This window comes from Argentina silus, assembly GCF_951799395.1.
Source record: "Argentina silus genome assembly, chromosome: Y".
Lineage (NCBI taxonomy): Eukaryota > Metazoa > Chordata > Actinopteri > Argentiniformes > Argentinidae > Argentina > Argentina silus.
Genome location: NC_139654.1, coordinates 26,024,496 through 26,050,165, shown reverse-complemented (window position 1 = coordinate 26,050,165; position 25,670 = coordinate 26,024,496). Strand labels below are relative to the sequence as shown.

The following is a 25,670-nucleotide window of genomic DNA, read 5'->3' as shown; positions in this document are numbered from 1 at the left end:
TCTTGAAATACGAATGTGCATGTCTCTGCAATCACGACAATGGCAAACGATGTGGGCAAGAGAGTTCTCGAAGGGCCGTTCAACAGGTACTTGTGAGTCACTCTCTAGTCACTCCTCAGTAGACTCAATCAAAGCCAACAACCTCCATAACTTTAGGCATTGTAGTTACTGTAAAAGACAGGGACACTCTGTGACATGGTGTATATTCTCAATGTAAAGTAACCCGCTGTGACCATTGCCAAAGGATTACTTTTAGGATTTGGGAAATGGACGTCCTTCCCCATCCTTTGTTGTGCGTAGACCAGAGTTGAGCTCAACAGAGCACATGGCTCTGTTTGATTGTAATCGACCAGGCAGGCACCCATCAGATATACACTGCTCAAAAAAATTAAGGGAACACTTAAGGGACACGTCAGATCTTGATGAACGAATTATTCAAGTTGAAAATCTTTACTGATGTACATTGTATAATTTGTTGAGAACAAAATGACGTAACAATGGTCAATGGAAACCAAAATCATCAACCCATTGAGGGCTGGATTCAAAATCACACCGCAAATCAAAGTAAAAAATTCAAATCACCGTCTGATCCAACTTGTGTGAATTTTATCATGGCAACTCATGATGTGATTCAGTAGTGTGTATGGCCCCCGCGTGCCTGTACGCACCACGGCGTCTCCAGACTCTTTCACGCCTGTCACATGTGCTCAGTGTGAACCTGCTCTCATCTGTGAAGAGAACAGGACGCCAATGGCGGACCTGCCAATTCTGGTGTTCTCTCGCGAATGCCAATCGAGCTGCACGGTGCTGGGCAGTGAGCACAGGTCCCACTAGAGGACGTCGGGCCCTCATGCCACCCTCATGGAGTCTGTTTCTGACAGTTTGGTCAGACACATGCACACCAGTAGCTTGCTGGAGGTCATTTTGTAGGGCTCTGGCAGTGCTCCTCCTGTTCCTTCTTGCACAAAGGAGCAGATACCGGTCCTGCTGTTGTGTTGATGCCCTTCTACGACCCTGTCCAGCTCTCCTTGTGTAACGGCCGGTCTCCTGGTATCTCCTCCATGCTCTTGAGACTGTGCTGGGAGACACAGCAAACCTTCTTGCGACCGCACTTATGGATGTGCCGTCCTGGAGGAGCTGGACTACCTGTGCAACCCGAGTGGGCTGCAGGTACCGCCTCATGCTACCAGTAGTGACAAGGACACTAGCAGAACACAAAACTAGAGAAGAATCAGCCAGGAAGGATAAGGAGAGAGCAATTGTCTGTGGCCACCACATGCAAAACCATTACCTTTTTGGGGGTTGTCTTGCTTTTGCCTCACCAGTGCACCTGTTGTCACTTTCATTTGCACCAAAGCAGGTGAAATTGATTCACAATCACTTGTGCTTCCTAAATGGGCAGATTGATATCCCTGAAGTTTAACTGACTTGGTGTTACACTGTGACGATTAAGTGTTCCCTTAATTTTTTTGAGCAGTGTAGTATAACACAGTCCTGTTATGACCATCTTGTTTACTGTGAGTGCCCCAATAGTTTCCCTTCTGTATTACAATATACACTCACCTAAAATGTTATTAGGAACACCTGTACACCTTCTCATGGTGGAGGTGGTGTAATGGTGTGGGGAATGTTTTCTTGGCACACTTTGGGCCCGTTAATACCAATCAATCATCGCTTGAATGCCACAGCCTATTTGAGTATTGTTGCTGACCATGTGCATCCTTTCATGGCCACAATTTACCCATCTTCTAATGGCTACTTCCAGCATGATAATGCACCATGTCACAAAGCAAAAGTCGTCTTTTTTAACATTTACATTTATGGCATTTAGCAGACGCCTTTATCCAAAGCGACTTACAACAATACATTTGTTTAAGTAAGTGAATCATCTATCCAACAGTCATCACAAGACAAAGTAATCAATGCTCAATTTCTTTCTCTTTTATTAGCAGGAGAGAACTTGTACAGGGGGGGTAGCGGGGATGAAGAGGTCTCTAGGGTTGGGGTTAGTATAGGGGGGGTAGTGAGGGTGAGGCGGTCTTTAGGAGGGACTGTTAAGATGTAGCCTGAAGAGATGGGTTTTCAATCTACGGCAGAAGATCGGAAGTGACTCTGCAGTCCTGACAGTAGTGGGAAGCTCATTCCACCAGCGGGGCGCCAGGACAGTGAAAAGCTGTGACCGAGTAGCGAGGCCACTGCATCCACGTAGAGGCGGCGGTGCCAGGCGGGCAGCTGAGGTGGACGAGCGGAGTGATCTTGCAGGGGTTTGGGGGCTAACCATTGCTTGCAAGTAGGGAGGGGCTGTTCCCTTTGCCACCCGGTAGGCAAGCACCAGGGTCTTGAATTTGATGCGAGCTGCTACTGGGAGCCAGTGGAGGGTGTGGAGGAGGGGCGTGACATGGGAGAATTTGGGGAGATTGAACACCAGACGAGCGCCAGCGTTCTGGATGAGCTGCAGAGGCCTGATGGAGGAGGCGGGTAGTCCGGCCAAGAGTGCGTTGCAGTCGTCAAGGCGAGAGATTACAAGTGTTTGGACCAAAAGTTGTGCTGCTTCTTTGGTGAGGAATGGACGTATCCTTCTGATGTTGTAGAGGAAGAATCTACAGGAGCGTGCTGTCGCTGTGATGTTCGCCACACAGGATAAGCGGTTGTCAAGGATCACCCCAAGGTTCTTGGCTGTATGAGAGGAGGTCACAGTAGAGTTTTCGTCTCAAACTGGTTTCATGAACATGACAATGAGTTCAGTGTTCTTCAGTGGCCTTCCCAGTCACCGGATCAGAATCCTATAGAACACCTTTGGGATGTGATAGAACGGGAGATTCACAGCTTGAAAGTGCACCAGAAACATCTGCAGGAATTGCGTGATGCAAATGTCAGAATGGACCAGAATCTCAAAGGAATGTTTCCAACATCTTGTGGAATCAATGCCATGAAGAATTGAGGCTGTTTTGAGAGCAAAGGGAGGCCCTACCCAGTATTAGTGCAGTGTTCCTAATAAAGTGTTTGGTGAGTGTATATTGTGCCATCAGAAAGTATTCAGACCCCTTCACTTTCTCCACATTTTGTTGTGTTATAGACTTAATTTAAAATGGATTAAATTAAAAGAATTTGGCATCAATCCACACACAATACCCCAGAATGACAAAGCGAAAACAGGTTTAGAAATTTCTGTAAATTTATTAAAATTTAAATACAGAAATACCTCATGTACATAAGTATTCAGACCCTTTGCTATGACACTCTTAAAATGAGCTAAAATGCAAAAATGTCATCAACAAATCACTCAATAACTTAAATTGAGTCCATCTTAATGCAATGCAAGGATAACAGTTCATGTCATTTTGGAATTAATCTCTTTGTTTTTTAGGGTCTCTGATTTGCATAGGAATCAATTACACACTGTGTAGATTAAGATGTCATTACCAACTCAGCAAATTACATAATTTTCTCTTGATCCTGACAAACTCCCCAGTCTCTGCCAGTGACAAACATACCCATAACTTGATGCAACTACCACTATTCTTGACACGAGAGATGGTGCAGAAACTGCATTGCATGTGCTGGATTTGCATCAAACGTAATGCTTTGTAGTAAAACCAAATAAACATATTTCCAGCCACTTTCTTTGCTGTATCACTTGAATTCATTGTTGCAAACACAATTATGGATATGAGATAGATTATTTTCCATTAAGGGATTCTTTTTGGCCACTTGGTTATAGACCAATTTTGTAGAGTGTCTGAGATGATGTTGTCCCATTGACTGTGCTTTTTCCTCTCCACCATTCAACTTTGTAGATTTTTGTCTCCCCCAGGCCTCAGGGTCACATTCCTGAGCAGTTTTGTTCCTCTCCATTTGCTCAGTTTGTAATGACAGCCTGATCCACACAGTGTGTAATTGATTCCTATGCAAACGAGAGACCCGATAAAAACAAAGATATTCATTCCAAAATTACATGAACTATTATCCTTGCATTAAGATGGACTCAATTCAACTAGAATGACATTTTTGCATTTTAGCTAATTTTAAGAGTGTCAGCAAAGGGTCTGAATACTTATGTACATGAGGTATTTCTGTATTTCAATTTTAATAAATGTACAGAAATTTCAAAAAATGTGTTTTCGCTTTGTCATTCTGGGGTATTGTGTGTGGATTCATGGCAAATTCTTTTAATTTAATCCATTTTAAATTGAGTCTATAACACAACAAAATGTGGAAAAAAAAAAGGGGTCTGAATACTTTCCGAAGGCACTGTATATATGGAGCCGCTGACAGACCCTGACAGTGTTCTTCATGGATTGATCAGCTTCAAGAGAAGACACAACTGGACATCGACAAGCAGGATATGCTGTGGTGGAAGAGAAATAAAAAAAGACATTCCAGTGTGTAGAATATGCACCTCTGCCACCTCATTACTCTGCCCAGTCAGCTGAGTTGTTTGCCCTTACTCGAGCTTGTGAGTTTGGGACAGGATTGAAGATAACAATTTACAGTGATTCCGCTTATGCATGTGGGGTAGTTTGTTGTTGGGCAGGAACATGGGCAGCTAGGGGCTTCCTGACTGCAGCAGGAACGCCAGTAAAAAAAAGCCAAATTGATACAAGATCTACTATTTTCTATGCAGAAACCCGCAGCATTGGCCATTGTCAAGTGTGCAGTGCACACAGGAGGTTGAGATATAGTTGCAGAGGGGAATGCAGTTGCAGAGGCTGTACCTGAGCAACGTTTTGTTCAAACCCCTGCTCACCATATGCTCATGATTGAGGCAGGTGAGTGTCCCCTACAGGAGGTAATTGAAATTCAGAAGGCTGCAGTCTTGGAAACACACTTTGTGGCTTTCCAAGGGCTGTGGCGAGGACAGTACTACCAGTTTATGGTGGCAATTGACTACAGGCAAGGTTGTTGCTCCAATAGATTTGATATCTTCTCTGTGCAGAGTGGCACATGGGGTGTGTCACTCTGCAAGGGGGGAGATGATGCATAGTCTACAAAATGACTGGTTCATTCCCAATTGTAAAGATCACAAACAAAATGTTCTGTCTGGATGTCAAATTTGCCAAGAACAAAATGTAAGAAAGGGAATTGCAACCGTGCCTGGGAAAATGCCTGCCCCAATGGGCCCATTCACACATCTTGTTATTGATTTCATCGACATGATCGAGCGCGCGGAACGAAAACGATGGATACTAGTAGTAATTGACAGGTTTTCCAGATGGGTGGAAGCGTTTCCAACAGCCGAAATTAGGCAGTACTGTTGCAAAATGCCTGGTCAGAGAAGTGTTCCCGAGGTTTGGTGTTTGCGACACATTATCCTCCGATAATGGGGTACACTTCAAAAACCAACTCATGACTGAGCTCTGAGACTCTAGGCGTCAACCAAAAATTCTTGCGTTTTTGGGTGCGTTCATCACCTCCAGTCTGCAGGGATTGTTGAGCATTGCAATGGGACTCTGAAGAACAAACTAGCAAAGGCCTGTAGGGAGACAAAACAGAACTGGGTTCAGTGCCTACCATTGGCACTCATGAGCATGAGGAATTCTAGAAATAGAACAACACATTTGACTCCCAATGAAATAATCTGTGGTAGACCAATATCCTTCCCTATGAAAAGACCAGCTGGGGTGCTCACTGGCATGGAGGTTTACAAACAAGAGATGGGTAGGTATTTGAGAGGACTAACTTGTGACTAACTTGACTAACTTGTAATACACACTATGAGGAGTGTGTATTCACAGGTTCACGGTGCACAGGGCCCTTCTCCAGATCCTGAGCCAGAGAAGGCCATAAACCGTAGTGACTGGGTGTAGATCAAAGTGCACAAACAAAAATGAAAAGAGCCAAGGAGCATGGGCTCCTACCAGGTGATCCTGAGCACCCCAACAGCAGTCCGAGTGGCGGAGAGGAATGTGTGGGTCCACATGAACCACTGCAGGCTAGCGCCAGATCCAGGTGCCAAAGGCGCTTCCGCTGCGGAGGGTATCTAAAGTTGCTCGTGGGCCTCTACTTCCTCATTGGAGGACTCATCACACTCCTATCAGTAGAGGAGACACCAGCACACAACTCCACATCAAAAACGATGGACGGCATTTGGGTTTAACAGTTCTTCTCTCCTCATTCAGGAGAATCTATGAAGAAGAACGAAATCACTGGGTGTGAGTGATATTGGCGTTCCACAACACTTTACAGGGTGGCGCCATTTTGGAGTGCCCTGGCATCGTGCTACCCTTCTATAAGTTTTATCCCCTTAGACGTAAGTGTTACATGACATATAGGTAAGGGTAAATGGGGATAGGTTGGCTTCAGGTGTTGTACTTTCATCCACACCTCCAACCCAACGCGGGACCTGATGATGCAAATCGTGCTATAAACCTCTGTTTTTCTAGCTGAGGTATAATATTGCTGTGTAATGTTGAAGTATGTGCATGATTTGATGTGAAGGAACAGGTCCTTCCTTTAACAGATGCGTCAGAACGTATCTTGACATTGCCTGCATTGCGAGGGCTGGAAAGGGGTAAAGTGAGACTGGGATAGTCTCAAAGGGGGGAAATGTGGAAGGCAAATCATTTTGTATCACTATAATTGCATTTAGTAATCATTAATCATTAATATATGCAACTATAGTTGCATATATTAAAGAACACAATGCAGAGTAATATGTATGTACAACCAAGGGTAGTCTTGGAGACATTCCTGTGTGGTTGGGTGCTGGGGGGAGAGATAAGTGGAACTCTGGTTACCCCCAGTTCAGTCATGATGTCGGAATGTTGAGGAACTGGAGAATAGGCCAAGAAAGGGAATATATGGCCTGGCCATATAATGGAATAGAATGTATAAGAAACGTATTATTATTAAAACCTATTATTAATCATTGTTATTAGATTTGTACAAAGAGAATGTCTTCATTCACTGAATTTTGCAGTTCGATACCCAACCGAATGTATTCGTAAGAAATTAGAATTTCCTCCACAGTACCATACAATAGTATTTTGCTTGGACAATAAAGTTGTTGCTTGACTAAACGCTTTTGGAGCTGCAAGACATCTTATTTCACAAGGGTGAAATTCCTTCATGTTCTTCCACTGATTGTGTGTGTGTGAGTGATCTGCCTGTGTCGACGTAGCTTGTTTGCAGAAAGTTGTTTCCTAGGGGACCTTTGCATGTCAAGGACAGTGCCTCCTCCCTTCGATAAGGGACGTCTTCTGAACAAGCACAGTGGGTGACCATCATGACCAGGATTTTAACTGTACACTGGACTGGAAGTGTGACGCCATCACTCACCGCTCAACTCTATCCTGGGGTTCTCAAGACTTTTCTCACGTACACTCTCGATGTCTACGGAATGGACTGAAGGAGGAAAACTTAAATTCTGCCCCCCTTCCTTGAGATCCCTTCCCCCGATGGGCCGAATTACTTTGATCTCTGTAAGCATGTGTTGAAGCCAAGGTGTCATATGACTCGGATGGAGGTCTGATTGGTTCCCTTGCAAAAAGCTCTTAATTTAAATACTATGGTTGAAAGTCGGGTATAAAAAAAAAAAAAGGTCATGCTCTTCTCTTTTTGTCCTGGTGTGTGGTCTCATCTTAGCTGTGAGTACTGTAGGAGTGTGGTCACCTCTCTATCTCTCTCAACCTCTCTCTCTATCCATCATTTACCATTGAGGGCAGAATGTAACATTTTTCTATGAAGTATTTGCCTTGTAATAATTGTATAAGTATACAGTATTATTACAGCCTCATTTCATTCATTCTATTTGACCATTCTTGCACAAATTTAGCACAAACTCAACAATTCTTTGCACATTGTGTTTGCACATAGTGTTAATTACATTACTTGGAGTCAGATTATTAATATTAAGATATGCTTTGCTATTAACAAAATACATAGCCAAATGTCCTTGCCAAACCTTCACATTGTTACTGCCAAGCGAGTACGTCTACAGGTCCACTACAGAAATGCATAATTTCTGGATTTGAATGTCATTGTGCACATGACGATGTAGCTAAAATAGGGAAACAAAGGTAGAAATATACAATAGACACTCTCATTAAGGTAATAATGTTAATAATTATTATAATTATTATCAACTTTAAAAAGGGAAATTGATAAAAATTCACAAAACACAAAAAAAAAAAATCTGCCTTTTTAACATACGGTTTTCAGTGGCTTTTTCTTCATTATACCAAAAGAAAATAGGCTACACTTTCGGCAGCAAAAAACTGATTCAGAAAAAAAAAATACAAGTAGGCCTGTCATGTGTAAACACACAGATACACCCAATCTTCTCCAAGTTTGCCTCAGAGATAGCCTCTGCAAAATGAAAATGTTCTTTATTGTCTGCAACCGGTGTGGAAGGATGCTAAGAATCTGTCTTAGGGACACCACACCATGTGCGCTCTTTCATGATCAAGACAGATGTCTTGATGTCCTTTTTGAGAAAGTGTGCAACATGTATGTCATCATTGTCAATAAGAGACGCACCAATCCGATACTGAGCATCATTGGCCTAAAACGCTTGATTGGGAATCAGAGATAGGGATTGCTATTTACTGATCCAATGCCAAACGCAAACTGTCCTAAAAACTTGCTTAACACGTGCGTCGTCGACCAATAGCTGCACAGCTGAGATGACAACAATACCTATACGTATGGCATAATTCAGTCTTGTTGTATGTACAGTTGTGGTCAGAAGTTTACATACACTTGTAAAGAACATGTATGTCATGGCAGTCTTGAGTTTGAAATCATTTCTACAACTTGTATTTTTCTGTGATGGATTGGTTGGAGAACATACAGTGGGGGAAATAATTATTTGATCCCCTGCTGATTTTGTTAGTTTGCCCGATTACAAAGAAATGAGCGGTCTATAATTTTCATGGTACTTTTATTTCAACAAATAGAGACAAAATATCAACAAAGAAGTCCAGAAAAAACACATTATATGAAGTTATAAATTGATTTGCATTTGATCGAAGGAAATAAGTATTTGATCCCCTACAAACCAGCAAGAATTCTGGCTCATACAGACCGGTTATATGCCCATGAGGCACACAGATTACTCCTGTCACTTTAAGAAAGTACTCCTAATCTCTGCTTGTTATGGGTATAAAAGACACCTGTCAATAGAATCAATCTCTTCCATTCCAACCTCTCCACCACCATGGGCAAGACCAAAGAACATTCAAAGGACATCAGGGTAAGAGTTGTAGACCTGCACAAGGCTGGAATGGGCTACAAGACCATCAGCAAGAAGCTTGGTGAGAAGGAGACAACTGTTGGTGCAATTATTAGAAAATGGAAGAAATACAAAATAACCATCAATCGCCCTCGGCCTGGAGCTCCATGCAAGATCTTGCCTCGTGGGGTAAGGATGATCATGAGAAGGGTGAGGGATCAGCCCAGAACTACACGGGAGGAGCTTGGTAATGATCTCAAGGCAGCTGGGACCACAGTCACCAAGAAAACCATTGGTAACACACTACACCGTAACGGATTGAAATCCTGCAGTGCCCGCAAGGTCCCCCTGCTCAAGAAGGCACATGTACAGGCCCATCTGAAGTTTGCCAATGAACACCTAAATGATTCAGAGAAGGCTTGGGAGAAGGTGATGTGGTCAGATGAGACCAAAATTGAACTCTTTGGCATAAATTTGACTCTTCGTGTTTGGAGGGAGAGAAATGCTGAATGCTACAATCCCAAGAACACCATCCCCACCGTCAAACACGGAGGTGGAAACATTATGCTTTGGGGTAGTTTCTCTGCTAAGGGTACAGGACGACTTCACTGCATTGAGGGGCCAATGGACGGGGCCATGTACCGTAAGATCTTGGACGAGAACCTCCTTCCCTCAGCCAGAGCACTGAGGATGGGTCGTGGATGGGTCTTCCAGCATGACAATGACCCAAAACATACGGCCGAAGGCAACAAAGGAGTGGCTCAAGAAGAAGCACACTAAGGTCATGGAGTGGCCTAGCTAGTCTCCAGACCTTAATCCTATCGAAAATTTGTGGAGGGAGCTGAAGCTTCGAGTTGCCAAGCAAAAGCCTTGAAACCTTCAGGATTTGGAGAGGATCTGTAAAGAGGAGTGGACCAAAATCCCTCCTGAGATGTGTGCAAACCTGGTGACCAACTACAAGAAACGTCTGACTTCTGTGCTTGCCAGCAAGGGTTTCTCCACCAAGTACTAAGTCATGTTTTGCTTGGGGATCAAATACTTATTTCCTTCGATCAAATGCAAATGAATTTATAACTTTATATAATGTGTTTTTGTTTTCCTTTTGGGAAGGTGCTGCACATCCGACGCATGCGCAAATGAGCGAAAACAACACTTGGACATATTCCCCCCTCGTTTTCAACTCCAAACATTTATTTTGTATTTTGGAGAAATGAGAGGGTGGGAATATGGCTGTGTTGTTTTCGCTCATTTGCGCATGCATCGGATGTGCAGCACCTTCCCAGAAGGTTGCACATCTGACGCATGCGTAAATGAGTGAAAACAACACTGACATATTCCCACTCGTTTTCAACTAAAAAAATAAACAAAGACGGTAAACAGATTCTTTTTTTTCGTATTTTAGAGAAATTAGACCCTAACATGAAGAACAGGTTGGTACAGGTAAGCTAATTGAAATATTCTATTAATTAGCCTGTATATTTGGTATTGAATTATGGTGTTTGGATGTGCCAGATGCCGCCAAAATAGAGTGTAACAAATAGAGCAAACTAAATTTCCACACGACTACGATTTTCATTTGGCTGGCTAATATTACTCCTAGTGAAAACCTCTGAAACACAAACACACAGTTGTATCAACAGATCAAAACAGATACACCAGGACATCTGTCCAAACATGTCTTACACACACACACTCACATGTTGGCAGGGCGGGCAGAACCACTCTCCGTCTGGGATGATCATGAGGGGGGGCCGTAGACAAGCAGTGTGATAGCCACTATCACAGGAGTCACACAACAGGATCTGTGGGGGAAGACACACACACAAGTAGTGTTCCTTATCTTAACAACTCCCAGAAGAATTCATATTAAAATGCCTTTCCTCATAAAATATTCACACGCATAAGGCTCACCAGTTCAGGGTGGTTGGGGAGGCCACAGTGACTACAGGGGTCTTCATTGGGTGTGTCTTCTGATTGGCAAGAATCATTTGAGTCACTCCCACCATTACCCTCTTCCCTTCCTCTATCCCGTTCCTCCCATCCCTCATTCAATTTGCGTCTTTTTGATCGAGGATTAGACCACCGGGGGCGGCGATGCCTCCGTCTGCCCTAGGAAGACAAACACACACAGTGCACACACTCATGTTACACTGTGCCTCAGTCACATTGAGAGGTGCCAGACTGAAAATATTACTTGCCCCGCCCGCAGGCATGCACACACAAAATGTAAAAGTTACCTTTGCAGTTTTAATTTGTCCATCAGAGTCAGCTTTTCTTTCTTTCTTCTGAGCAGTCTGCTCTTCCTCTACTTCTTCATCCTCCTCTTCATCCATCATTCCTGGTGTAGCCTGATTGCCCTCATGTTTTTTATCCTGGCTCTCAACTAGCTTTGGGCTGGGCCTGCAGATAGTCATAGCAGAATATACTAAATGTGTCTCTATATAAGTAAGTGTGTGTGAGGGAATGCAACTTAACATACTGTATGTGTCCACTAAACCGAAGAATGCAGATACACAGAAAAATGCATTTGATTTGGGTAATAAACGCACGCACGCACACACACACACACACACCTACAGATCCGAGCGGACCTCCTCAGGGATGTCCCATCGCCCTGCTCCTTCTCTCTGTCTCTGACAGCACTCCTCTGGTGTGGAGGGATCTTAATCTTCAGTCTGATCCCTTCTTTCTGGAGCTCTGAGGAGGCCTTCAGGGGTCCTAGTCTCCCCTCAGCCCCCCTCTCCCTGGCTTGGACTTCAGTCAAACCACTGGATGCCTTGTCCTGGTCGTTCTGGTCCTGATGTTGTTCTACAGGAGTTGGTAGACTTGGTTTTGTCTTGGTCTTCACTGAATCTGACTCTGTATCGGAGACATTATTCCTCTCCTCCTCCTCCTCTTCTACCTCCATTACAGGGCACCCAGATCCCTCACTTTTCTTTCCATGGGGGACAGTCTCTGACTGGCTCATTCTCTCTCTCCTCTCTTCATCCCTCTCTCCAGGAGTTATTGTCCCCACTGAGACATGTTTCCCTTCTAACCTCTCCTCCCTTGCTTTTTCCCCTCTCTTCTCTCTAATAATCCCTTTCTTTGTTTCCCCTCTGGATTCTGATACAGAAAGGGGACTAACAGACACAGACTCCTTTCGTCTCTCCAGGGTTGAGAGGCTCTCAGCCCCTATGGAGGACAGAAAGAGTCTGGCTGTCTGGTTCTCTCCCACACCAGGGGCCACTGCTCCTGTTTCACCCCAGGCTGGGCCCTTCCTCACTAGCACTGACTGTCTGCTGCTCTCCCTCTCTGTAACAGTCTCTGGAGCAATGGGTCTCTCCGCTTCGAACCTTGATGTTCCTCTGTCCTCCTCTCCGTCTTCCCCTCTCTCCCTCTCCCCCACTCTGGTGATCCCAGCCATTGTGTGGTCTGAACAGGGTCCGTTCCTCTCCTTAGACACCCTTCCTCCATCCTGCTCTGGGGCCGGTCTTAGTCGCTCAGAGGGGCTGCGGATTACCCCCACACGACCTATTATCCCTACCTGACCTATGACCCCTATCACGCCATTCCGGCTATCTGTGTGTGAGGTCAGAGCTCTCCCATTGGTCAGCTCACACCTTGCCATTGTTTCCTCTGTTTCTAAGACAGCCAGGCCAACGAGGGGTACCAATCGCCTCTCCTCCTCAGGAGAGTTTAACAGATGCTCTTCTCTCCCTGTCTGTGTCACTGAGGGGTTACGGACAATAATACTACTACTACTACTGTTGCTGTTATTGTTGTTGTGTTGGTTTCTGCTGTTGTGGTGACTGCTATGGTGTCGGTTGCCATGGAAACCCTCACTGAGTTTGAGCTCTCTCTTCTTCAGTGGTATTTTGGCCTGCTGGTTGCTCCTCTGGGCTCTGTCCACTTCCACCTCCTTCCTGCTCTCAGGCCCTTTTACAGGAAGGACCTCTGGTTTCGTCACAGACACTGGCACCATAACAATGGACACAGCGTTGGTTAGGGTTTTGGGGTCTCTGGACTCCTCTTTGACAAGTGCAGTGATAGTGCTCACACGGTTGTCAATGACAGGGGGTGACTCCTCTGGTGACTCCTCTGATCTCTCCTCCTTCTCTCTGTTTCCTACAGTCTCTGTTTCCATCTCACTTTCTTCTTTCATCTCAACTTCAACAGCTTCCTGCTTCACAGATGCTACCTTTTCTATTTTTATTGTTTCTTCTGTCTTCACCAAACCAAACATTTTGTGATGCATTTCAGGGGCATCTTCTGTGGTTCTAGTTGGCTTGAGGCAGGGGATGACTCTGCTCTTCGCTCTTTCACCATCCTCATCCTCAGAGCCATCACATGATACCGCAGCCTTCTTGTCACCAGGCCAACCTACAAAAACAGCAGAAAGACATCTACACCAACATGTTGTGTTTTTAGAATTTGAATTATAACAGTCCCCATCCTCTTCTTCCCCACTCTTACCCTCCTCCCTGTCCCTCTTCTTCCCCCTCTCCTGAGGGTTGGGGCTGGCACTAGTGGAACCACCCTGGTTCTCTCTCTCTGGCCAGGTTTCTCTCTCCATGTGCTCCGTGTCCACCTGGGCCTTGAGAAGCTCCAGAGCCTCTGCCAGGTCGTTCCGAGTCCTGAGGACACAAACATGGATTCAGGTTTCAGTACAGCGGTATTGGTTTACTGTTACTATACCAACATTACCACTGTACAAAGATTAAAAGGGATGGTTCAGTCTATTTTCATGTTGAGGTGAAATATCACCTTACCCCGAGTTGTCTTCATAAGCCAGTAGTGAAAGATTCTCTGTTTCTCCGTTATCTACTTATAGATACAGGACAAGCTAACAGTTAACAGTGGCATCTCCAATAGACATGATTCAGACGGTAACTAGTCTAGCATCGTTGAAATTACATGCCAAAAAATTCTCAGAGAAACTTCAAACAACTTTTAATAGTGGCTATATATTAGACAATCTTGTACATGTTTTTATTGTAATCGCAAACAACGTAGTTTTGCAATAATATGCAATATATGCAATATGCAACAATGTGCAAAGTAATCGCTCCGCAGTCCAACGAGGAGAGAGCTTGGCTGTTGAAACCAAAATCAAAACCAAGAAGCTCTGTGTGGGTTAAGCATTTCCTGCTTTAGATCGTTGAGTTCTGTCTTCATATTTTTCTTGAAATCTTCTTTAACGAGTTGAAGTATTTTCTGACCTCTGTTTTTAGATCACGTATCTCTTTGCTAAAGCTATCGTGCCCCATGCGCATAGTTTCAGGATCGTACACTGCCGGATCGTAGTGTGGTGCCACCATCTTCCTCCTGCTCGGAGACGTTACACAAATCTTCCATTTTGGTCTGACTGTCCTTTTCCTTTGTTACGGTTCTTTCGACTTCATGTTTCGATTCCCCCACTAATTATAATAGAAAATGTAACTGTTTGTCCGCAAGTTTCTGAATTTGGGGGGGTGTTGGGGTTTGTTTTTGCTAACTATCGGGAGCTCAAGTTCAAGCAGTCATCATGCTCACCACCGGAACGTAATTGTTTTATTATCAAAAAATCCTTTCAAGTGTAACTCCCAACTAAACTTTGTTTGAAGTTTCTCTTAGGAGACAGCGCTGCTAACGATTAATGCACTGTGGTAAAGTAGATCAATCAAATTGTATTTCTATAGCACGTTATACCAGCCGCAGCTCAATGCAACATATTAAACAGAATAAGACAACAGACTAAGAGACATGAGAAATAAAAGAATAAAGATGCGTACACAAGTTTCTTCTTGCCTGTGAAATGAAACCCCTCACTTTTGCAATGTTTTTTAAATTATAAAACACTGATTTAGTCACATTGTGAACATGGGCTTCAAAATTTAGATCAGTATCAAATTCTTGCTCTTAAGGGACAGACAGTCTAAGTAGACAGAGATTTGTTCTCTCTGAGCCTTAGCTCCTAAAACTAGAATCTCAGTTTTTTCTTTGTTGAATTGTAAAAAGTTGTGGGATATCCACAAATGTATATCAATACAATGGATTAAGGAGCTCACAGGACGCTGGTCTCTGGGTGACAATGAGATATAAAGTTGGGTATCATCTGCATACTTGTGAAAGTTAAAGTTATGTTTCCTAATAACATGTCCCAGAGCAAGCACATGGAGATTAAACAGGAGAGGCCCAAGAATGGACCCCTAAAGAACACCACGATGTCAACTAGGTCAGAGGTACAGTTGCCCAGAGCAACATAATAGTTTCGTCCAGTCAAGAATTGGACCAGAAGCCAATCCACTTCTGAAGTCTGTGTAATAAAATGTCATGGTTGACCGTGCAACGCGGCACTCAAATCTAAAAGCATAAAGACAGAAAGCTTATTTGAGTCAGTGTTGATGCTCAGGTCATTGACCACCTTCACAAGTGCGATAGGCCTATAATTACTAATTAATGAAGAATCAAGATTACTCTTTTTCAATAGAGGCTTAACCATGGCAGTTTTGAGCGTGCTTGGAAAAGTACCAGTTTGCAGAAAACAGTTAACAATATTCAGCACCTCATCTGAGACAGCTAAAAATTGTCTTTTTTTTCTTTTTTTTCTTTTTTTAAAGTAGTGGGGATGGGGTCAAGGAGACAAGTTGAAAACTTGAGGAGATATGGAATTTCACCAAGCATTATGAGGTCAACGATGGAAAATGTGCAATACTGTCTTCGCATGGCGAAGGTGGGAACTCAACTATTTTTATCAGGTCTTGTTAAATATTTAGTCTAATGTTTGTGATCTTGTCGTTAAAATAGGCAGCACATTTCTCACATTTAGCGGTGGAAAAAAGCTTACAAGTTGTTGTAGGTGGGGGATTTATCAGGTGACCAATGGTAGAAAAAAGAACTTCAGCATCATCCTTGTGGTTGTCAATAACATTGAGAAATGACTGTCTGGCCTGCTTAATTTCTCTGCTGTAGCTACTAAGACTGTCTTTATAGATATCTACAGTGCCCTCCATAAGTACTTAGCTGTATACTCAAATCAAACAAATACTATGCAGTTAAAGTACATATTCTCTTTTTTCAAATTGGCTTCAGCATTTAGAAATTAGAACCCCTTTTTATACATAACCCCCCTATATCAGGGAACCAGTTGTATTGGAAAATTGGCTTGACAGGTGTTTCTGGTTAGTCAAGGAAGCCATTATTGGGCTGAGAAATCAGAAAGAAACCATCATAAACATATCCAAAATCTTAACATATCCAACAACAACAGTTTGGAACATCATCCAAAAGAAGAAGGCCAAGGAAGTAGGCCAAGGAAGACTTCGACAGCGGACCAAAAAATGCTCACCATAATTAACAAAAACCCCAAAACGACTGTCCCACACATCAGGAACACTCTCCAGGAGGTAGGCATGAACGTGTCAGAGACTACCATCCGCAGAAGACTAAGACAGAATTACCGAAAAGAGCCTGCAGAGTTTTGGAAAAAGGTCTTGTGGACAGATGAGACAAAGATTAACATTAAATTAAAGCTGAGAATCTCTACTTTAACCCCAGAGTAATTGCTTGATTTCAAATCCAAACTGTTGGAGTATAGAGCTAAAAGAAGAGAAAATGCTTCCACTTTCCAGATATTTCTCCATTTCTCCATGGAGCTTTCTGTTTGTCAGAAAGATTCTGTTTTTAATGGGGCAATAGTATCAATATTTCGCAAAACGTTAGAGCTAAAGCTGTCTACTAGAGCATCACAGGAGGATGACGGAGTGGGAAATGGCGAACTAGATATAAGATTTATAAAGGCTTCAGCAGCATTGGCATTTAGGTATCCTCGTGTTGACTTGATCAACAGCGAGACTAATCAAAAAACACAGAAAAGTGATCAGAAATGGCTACATCAATAGAAGTAACATAAGTGTCAAGACGCTTGGTTATGACCAAGTCTAATGAATGGCCATGTTTATGGGTAGGGCCAGAGACATGTTGGATAAGATCAAAGGAGCAGAGGCGGCTAATAAATTCAGTTGCCAAGGTTGTCAATATGGATGTTAAAATCTCCTGATATAATCACACTACCACAATCTATGGCAATTTTGGACAGCAGTTTAGCAAACTCATCGAGTAAACCAGTGCTATATACACTCACTGAACACTTTATTAGGAACACCTGTATACCGTGTCATGGTGGAGGTGGTGTAATGGTGTGGGGAATGTTTTCTTGGCACACTTTGGGCCTGTTAATACCAATCAATCATCGACTGAATGCCACAGCCTACTTGAGTATTGTTGCTGACCATGTGCATCCCTTCATGGCCACAATTTACCCATTTTCTAAAGGCTACTTCCAGCATGATAATGCACCATGTCACAAAGCAAAAGTCGTCTCAAACTGGTTTCATGAACATGACTGAGTTCAGTGTTCTTCAGTGGCCTTCCCAGTCACCGGATCTGAATCCAATAGAACACCTTTGGGATGTGGTAAAACGGGAGATTCACAGCTTGAAAGTGCGCCTGAAAAATCTGCAGGAATTGCGTGATGCAATCATGTCATCATGGACCAGAATCTCAAAGGAATGTTTCCAACATCTTGTGGAATCAATGCCACGAAGAATTGAAGCTGTTTTGAGAGCAAAGGGAGGCCCTACTCAGTACAGTGGAACCTCGAGATACGAATGCCCCAATATACGAATGTTTTGAGTTACGAATTGAAATTTCTCCGAGATACGAATGAAAATTTGAGATACAAATCCTTTTTTTTCGCGAGAAGTGGCAGCCGCCTGCACACGAACCCTTTATTTTTTATTTTTTTTATTTTAGATACGAATGTTTTGACTTACGAAGGAAGTCTCGGAACGGATTAAATTTGTATCTCGAGGTTCCACTGTATTAGTATAGTGTTCCTAATAAAGTGTTTGAGTGTATTTTGGTTTATACAGTGAGAAGCAAAACAGGAACATCACATTTCAAACATACAACAAGGTATTCAAAAGTTGAGAAATCTTGAATAACAGCACAATGTATCTGAGTAAATGGTCGCAACATCACCACCTTTCCTATCTTGTCTTGTTGCGTGATAGATGTTAAAGTTTGGGGGAGAGGCTTCAATCAGTGTGGCAGTGCCATTTTTGTCCAGCCAGGTCTCAGTAAGTAGGATGGCATCAAGGCTATGATTATCAATGAGATTACAAACCATAAATGTCTTCTTAGACAATTAACCCTTGGAGTAGGTTTATTGACATTGGACTCGGTGCTTTTCTTTAATGGAATAGATAGTAGGTTGGAAGAATTTGCACCACAAGGTTGTGCCGTTCTCCACCGTGGCCAGGGCACCAGAGATAAGAATGCGTTTCCTAGGACCTGCAGAGATGCGATCAGGACTTTGAAGTCCTCCTTGAGGATCTCAGACTGCCACAGTTGAATGTCGTTGCACCCTACATGGACCACCACATCCGAGGCCTCAGGGTTTTTGGCCAGAATAGGCGGAGTTAGTTGTTTCATGTCCATGTCATGTGCCCCTGAGAAGCAGAAGATCTTAGCTCCTTTAACAACTATGTCTCTCACAATGATGGTATCCAACGGTGGAGCAGAACATTGCATAGCCGGAACCCAATGGATATTACATATATAGGAAAAGGTTGGTCACTGTTTCAAGGTTTTTGGTGTCTTGGTATCATTTTGTTCAGTTTCATGCTGTCATTAGCCTGTTTTCTCTGTAAATAACACACTCTGGCCAGGTCTTGGAATGATAAATTGAGTTATTTGTTGTATACATGCATTTTCTGTACAATGCCTCAAATGCCATCCCAGGTTGGGAACCACTGCACTACAGGCCTAATATTTCCACCGATCCAGTGTCTTCAGATCAGTGGAGATGAAGGGAAGGAGACAAGGAGACTTAAGACTCTCGCATACCTGACGATGCACCTCCATGTAGACCCGTCAATATCGTCTTGCTCCTCAGTGTAGAGACGGACATTCTGCTCCTGGTCCAGCTGCAGCCAGTACATCAGGCCCTGTAGGTCTCGACCTATCGGCTGCATACGCATCCGCTCAGGCTCCTCCTCGTTTATCACAGTCTTGAACTTCAGGTTATCATCAAACTGACACTCACACAGGTACTAGGGTCAGAGGTGAGAGATAAAAGGTCAAAGTGATGATACAAATACAAAAGATTTCACAAGTGATGGGGATGTAGGTTAATGTGAAGACAAGTGAGAGGCCGTACTTTGAGGATGCTGGACTTGCACTCCATGGTCATCTCTTGGTAACCCTTTTGTTCAAGCTCCCACGCCCAGGTGCCATTAAAGTCTTGGCATACCTGGATAGATACACCTCAAGTCATTAGAGGTGTGCATGCTCAAACACTTACACCAGGAGGAAATAGACACAGTCAAGTAAGAATACAATTGATAGCATAAAACCCTGTTTTCCATATGTAGATACAATGCCTTCGGAAAGTATTCAGACGCCTTCACTTTTTCCACATTTTGTTGTGTTACAGACTCAATTTAAAATGGATTAAATTAAAAGAATTTGCCATCAATCCATACACAATACCCCAGAATGACAAAGAGAAAAAAGGTCGATGAGACAACATCATCTCAGACACTCTACAAAATTGGTCTATAACCAAGTGGCCAAAAAGAATCTCTTAATGGAAAATAATCTCTCTCAAGTCCATAATTGTGTTTGCAACAATGAATTCAAGTGATACAGCAAAGAAAGTGGCTGGATTATTTGGATTTACTACAAAGCATTAAGTCTGGTGCAAATCCAGCACATGCAGTGCAGTTTCTGCACCATCTCTCGTGTGAAGAATAGTGGTTGCTGCATCAAGTTATGGGTATGTTTGTCACTGGCAGGGACTGGGGAGTTTGTCAGGATCAAGAGAAAAATATAGTTGATAGTGACATCTTAATCCACACAGTGTGTAATTGATTCCTGTGCAAATCAGAGACCCTATAAAAACAAAGATATTAATTCCAAAATTACATGAACTATTATCCTTGCATTAAGATGGACTCATTTCAACCTTGAGTGATTTGTTGATGCATTTTAGCTAACTTTAAGAGTGTCATAGCAAAGGTTCTGAATACTTACACTCACCGGCCACTTTATTAGGTACACCTTGCTAGTACTGGGTTGGACCCCCTTTTGTAGCCCATCTGCTTCAAGGTACGACGTGTTGTGCGTTCAGAGACGGTCTTCTGCATACCTTGGTTGTAACAAGTGGTTATCTGAGTTACTGTTGCCTTTCTATCATCTCGAACCAGTCTGGCCATTCTCCTCTGACCTCTGGCATCAACAAGGCATTTTCGCCCAGAGAACTGCCGCTCACTGGATATTATCTCTTTTTCGGCCCATTCTCTGTAAACCCTAGAGATGGTTGTGCGTGAAAATCCCAGTAGATGAGCAGTTTCTGAAATACTCAGACCAGCCCGTCTGGCACCAACAACCACGTTCAAAGTCACTTAAATCACCTTTCTTCCCCATTCTGATGCTCGGTTTGAACTTCAGCAGGTCGTCTTGACCATGTCTACATGCCTAAATGCATTGAGTTGCTGCCATGTGATTGGTTGATCAGATATTTGCGTTACCGAGCAGTTGAACAGGTGTACCTAATAAAGTGGCCGGTGAGTGTATGTACGAGGTATTTCTGTATTTCAATTTTAATACATTTACTGAAATTTCTAAAAACCTGTTTTCGCTTTTCATTCTGGGGTATTGTGTGTGGATTGATGGCAAATTCTTTAAATTTAATCCATTTTAAATTGAGTCTATAACACAACAAAATGTTGAAAAAGTGAAGGGGATACTTCCCGAAGGCACTGTATACCAGAAAAAAAGGTCTAACACTCTTTCTGATCTTGAGCTCTAAAAAACGCACGCACAAGCTTTAAACGGGCCTGGAAATTCAAGTCCGAGCCCGGCCCCCGAGTCTGACATCACCGACAACTGATAAGCATGAAAAAAAAATGGAATCTAAAATGTGCCTTCATCCAGAGCATATTGCCATTGCGCACAACAGAACATTTTAGGTGACGGGGAGTGAGGAGAGGAGAAAGCCACTTGCTGGAGAGAGAGACTGTTGGAAAACTGTCCTTAGCCCACCCAATCAAAAATGAAAAAAAAAAAAAAAGGTTTTGTTCAGCCAATGGAAAAATAGCACAGAAAATACCACTAACGTTGCTAACTTCTGATTGGGTGGGCGTGTATGGATTGGAACAAAATAACAGATAACACACTATTACCTTTTTAAAGATAGAATTACAGTGACTTTTCTAGAAAGTTTTCTCGAAAACCCATTCTCTCAGTTTGTGAATGCTGTGCTGCTAGCGAAAGCTCATAGTTTGACCTACATTACATTCCATTCATTTACTTTATCCAAAGCGACTTACAACACTTGGTGTGCGATGCATGTTTAAGCCGATAAGCAAGCCAAGTGCTGCTTCTGCCTCTTGCAATGCTGCTGCTAGCACATCAGAGGCTCCAGCTACTGCTCCTGTACCCTCCACAAGCACTGCCCCAAAGCAGTTCCCTCTCTCGGCTGCCTCAGCCCCACCTCACGCAGTTAGCGACTTGAATGGCGATGCACCATCCCAGCCAATATTAGCTAGCTACCCAAAGTGTGCATTTGGTGCTATATTACGATAATTCAATCCTGCCTGGTACTGCACACGACCATGGCTGGAGTACTCTGCTCTGAGGGACGCATGCTTCTGTTTCCCCTGTCAGAAATATGTCACTGCCAATGAGAGGGATGTTGTTTTTACCTCACGTGGTATTAACAACTGGAAAGCGGCACTCGAGCGTGACAGGGGGTTACAGAAGCATGCATCCAGCCACAGTCATGTACAGGCTGCAGTCACCTGGTCTGAGCACAAATGCAGAGAGGCAACAGGAGAAACCATCAACTCTATGCTGGTAGGTAAAACACAGCTTGAAAAGAACCAATATTATGTCAAGAGCATTGGTGGTGTAGTTAAGTTTCTGTGTGTGAGCGAGTTAGGGCTCCGTGAAACAACCTTAAAGCGTGACCACCGGGACACCGATGCTGATGACATTGCTGCAGGTCTTTTTTTTTAATTGTTTGAATATACCTTAGAGAAGGACGACAAGCTAGCTGATATTGCTAAGGCTATACCTAAAAATGCCAAGTACACCACAAGGATATTCAAAACGAGATAATTGAAACACTGGCAAACATGGTTCTTGGACAGGTCAGGAAAAGGTATGCAAACGCTGACTCTGCAGGGTTTTGCATGAAAAGTGATGGGACTAGGGACAGGTGTAATGTTGAGAATTTGTCCATACTGATTCAGTTTGTATGTAATTCTATGCCAGAGGAGCATCTGATTGGGTTGCTTGACTTGCATCAACTTGATAGATTGACAGATAGATAAAAAGAAATAAAGAAATGGATATATGACTGATATACTGTACATACACTCACCGAACACTTTATTAGGGACACTTGTACACCTTCTCATGGTGGAGGTGGTGTAATGGTGAGTATTGTTGCTGGCCATGTGCATCCCTTCATGGCCACAATTTACCCATCTTCTAATGGCGACTTCCAGCATGATAATGCACCATGCCACAAAGCAAAAGTCATCTCAAACTGGTTTCATGAACATGACAATGAGTTCAGCGTTCTTTAGTGGCCTTCCCAGTCACCGGATCTGAATCCAAAAGAACACCTTTGGGATGTGGTAGAACGGGAGATTCACAGCTTGAAAGCGCACCTGAAAAATCTGCAAGAATTGCGTGATGCAATCATGTCATCATGGACCAGAATCTCAAAGGAATGTTTCCAACATCACAGTACATCACAGCGAGCGAGCTCTCAGCCATACAGGACATCTACTCCAAGAGTTGTCTGAGGAAGGCCCGGAAGATCAAAGACCGCAGCCACCCCAGTCATGCTCTGTGCTATCGTCTGGCAAACAGTACCGGAGCCAACAGCTTCCGAGACAGCTTCTATCTCCAAGCCATAAGGCTCTTGAACTGATACCCCCTGCTGCTCACCTACACTCGAGACTACAGTTAGGTCCATTTCCACTCACCGAGCACTTTATTAGAGTCACTACTTATCTTCTGCCGTAGATTGAAGACCCATCTCTTCAGACTACATCTTAACTGTCCCTCCTAAAGACCTCTTCATCCCCACTACCCCCCTGTACAAGTTTCTCTCCAGTATATATATTTAAAAAAAAATTGTATTTGTTGTAAGTCGCTTTGGATAAAGGCGTCTGCTAAATGCCATAAATGGAATTAGGAACACTATACTAATACCGGGTAGGGCCTCCCCTTTGCTCTCAAAACAGCCTTAATTCTTCATGGCATTGACTCCACAAGATGTTGGAAACATTCCTTTGAGATTCTGGTCCATGATGACATGATTGCATCATGCAATTCCTGCAGATTTTTCAGGTGCACTTTTCAAGGCTTCACGCACTCAGCCAAAACATGTTTGTCAATGCAGTCAGACTCAGTGTGACTTTTTTATATTTGCCATGCAAAAAACCTTTCATTAAAACAGACTGCTTGATATTTTGGTTGTTTTTTTATAAATGTTTCCACACACAAACTTTGTAATCAGCAACATGAGTTGTCACAGCCACATCCAAAAAAAAAAACCTGTCAGCCCGGCCCGAAAGAAGAAAATCAGGCCCGACCCGAGGGTCGGGACCCATCGTGTTCGGGCTGAAATTTTAAACTCTAACACACAGTCCTTATACTGTAATAACATGTGTACACAAACTCACCTTGGCCAGGTACTTCTCCCACCTCTCAGCTGACACAGACTTCCCCATCTTTCTAAGAAGCTTCACATGAAGCTCCACCAGGGGCTTGGGAACTGGGTGATACACAGGAACACATACAGGATATATACTACAGAGAGTAGAAAAGGTTTACTGAAATTTGCATCAGAAGACGTATGAGAGAGAATACATTCTGCAAGACATCACACTGTTTACTTAAGCAGATATGCCAGATTGACATGACAAAACAAATCAGTTCATAAATGTGTGTTCTCCGTATCAGCCTTGTGACGAATAACTCTGACATAACAGCTTCTGATTGATGATCTGTTTATTTCTAATCATTCACATTCAAACTATTTTCTAACTAAAAAAAATAGGTCACAGTGTTAAACAATGAAAAACATGTGGAATCCAAAAGTTATCGAACATTACTTCGCAAAGAAAGCACACATACAACATTATTATTTTGCTAGCTCGGAGGCCAGCTACGACACACTGAGCTAGCTTGGATAGGACAAGACTAAAACCTGGCACGAAAACGTTCCATGTCGTAGTTCACAAAGCATAACGCAATTACATGTTTGTACGTGTAGATTTAATAAGTCGCTTAAGGGTCATAAAACCGAAAAGTAAAGTCATAATTCACTAAAGATACAACTTCACGTGTGCATGTGTGTTGATAGCGTTTCATGGAACAACGTATTCCGTACCATTTCAGCAACTACACGGACCCGCTCGCTTGCTCACAGCTCGTCGTGACGACAAGCAAGCAAGCAATTACAGCGCCTCTGAAACGATTCAAATCGCAAGTGGCAAGAATGTGACTTTGGGGAATCTGAAGTTCTGACTATCACGAATGTGTCACGCTTCATTTTACATAAATTAAATTAGTTACATCGCTAGTTGTTGTTGTTGTTTAACAGTGGGCTGCTGGGCTAGCTGGTAGCTATAGGCAGCATCACCATTGCGCCTGCGTCTAATTGACAGCCACCCTCGCTACTTGTCAAAATAACATCCAAGTCTTTTTATATCCAACTACGGTATTTTGACAACGATTAGCGGCACAGTTCACGAAAATACGAGGTTGATATGGGTGCTTTCACAAATACCTGCTGTGTGTTACAACAAAATTCAAAACATCTAGGCTAATAATGGATGCAATAAACAACCATTCCAACAAGCTAACAACATCAACATAACTGCTAAAAGCAAGCTGGCTATGCACTCCACTGTCTGGAGTCCCCGACCACCCACATAATTAATTCACTCAGTGATGATGATGATGCTGGTAGTAAAAAGACCCTCTTCTTCTTCTCACACGTCGCATCTTTTTCTGTTACCTTTCCTACCGTCTTACCTGTCGATGTATCCCGAAGATATTTCTCCATCTGCGGGAAAGTCAACTCCGGCAGGTCCAAGGCTGATCCGTACCGCTCCAGGAAAGCGCAGACTACCGCGAAGCTCGGGCAAAGACCGGGGCTCGAGTCCTTTGCTGCCACCGAAGCAGCCATTTTTCCAACCGGGGACTAAGATGAGAATGAACGAAGTTGGGAGGACCGAGAAGTGACCAGAATTCAGCGCGTCAGCATCGCGTCATTAGTTGACGGAGGGGGCTCTGACCAGGGTGGTCCGTGTACCTTGCGGTCATCCGATTTGCGTGTTCAAAACGGAAATCGGAAATCCGTTTTTCGTTTGTGGAGTTACAAAACCAGAATTGGCTAATTTTCCTGCCTTTGTTGGGGAATCCTTTGTTGGATTTCTGCCTATGTTGG

General features: G+C 43.3%; 1 protein-coding gene across 2 annotated transcripts in view; it reads right to left on the bottom strand.

Moving 5' to 3' along the window:
• LOC310823856 (remodeling and spacing factor 1-like) overlaps positions 1–25,409 on the bottom strand; it is a gene marked incomplete at its 5' end in the record, with an annotated part of 32,808 nt that extends 7,399 nt beyond the window's left edge. Inside the window, 9 exons of one of the 2 annotated variants that reach the window (XM_083696731.1) lie at positions 10,870–10,974; positions 11,084–11,281; positions 11,410–11,572; positions 11,746–13,534; positions 13,628–13,788; positions 19,043–19,248; positions 19,356–19,448; positions 23,899–23,990; positions 25,256–25,409. In XM_083696731.1, the coding sequence (XP_083552857.1) occupies positions 10,870–10,974; positions 11,084–11,281; positions 11,410–11,572; positions 11,746–13,534; positions 13,628–13,788; positions 19,043–19,248; positions 19,356–19,448; positions 23,899–23,990; positions 25,256–25,409 (2,961 nt within the window). Of the gene's footprint in view, positions 1–10,869; positions 10,975–11,083; positions 11,282–11,409; positions 11,573–11,745; positions 13,789–19,042; positions 19,249–19,355; positions 19,449–23,898; positions 23,991–25,255 lie in introns of both variants that reach the window. The other variant, XM_083696730.1, reaches the window with a different exon arrangement.
• Positions 25,410–25,670: the final 261 nt, after the last annotated feature.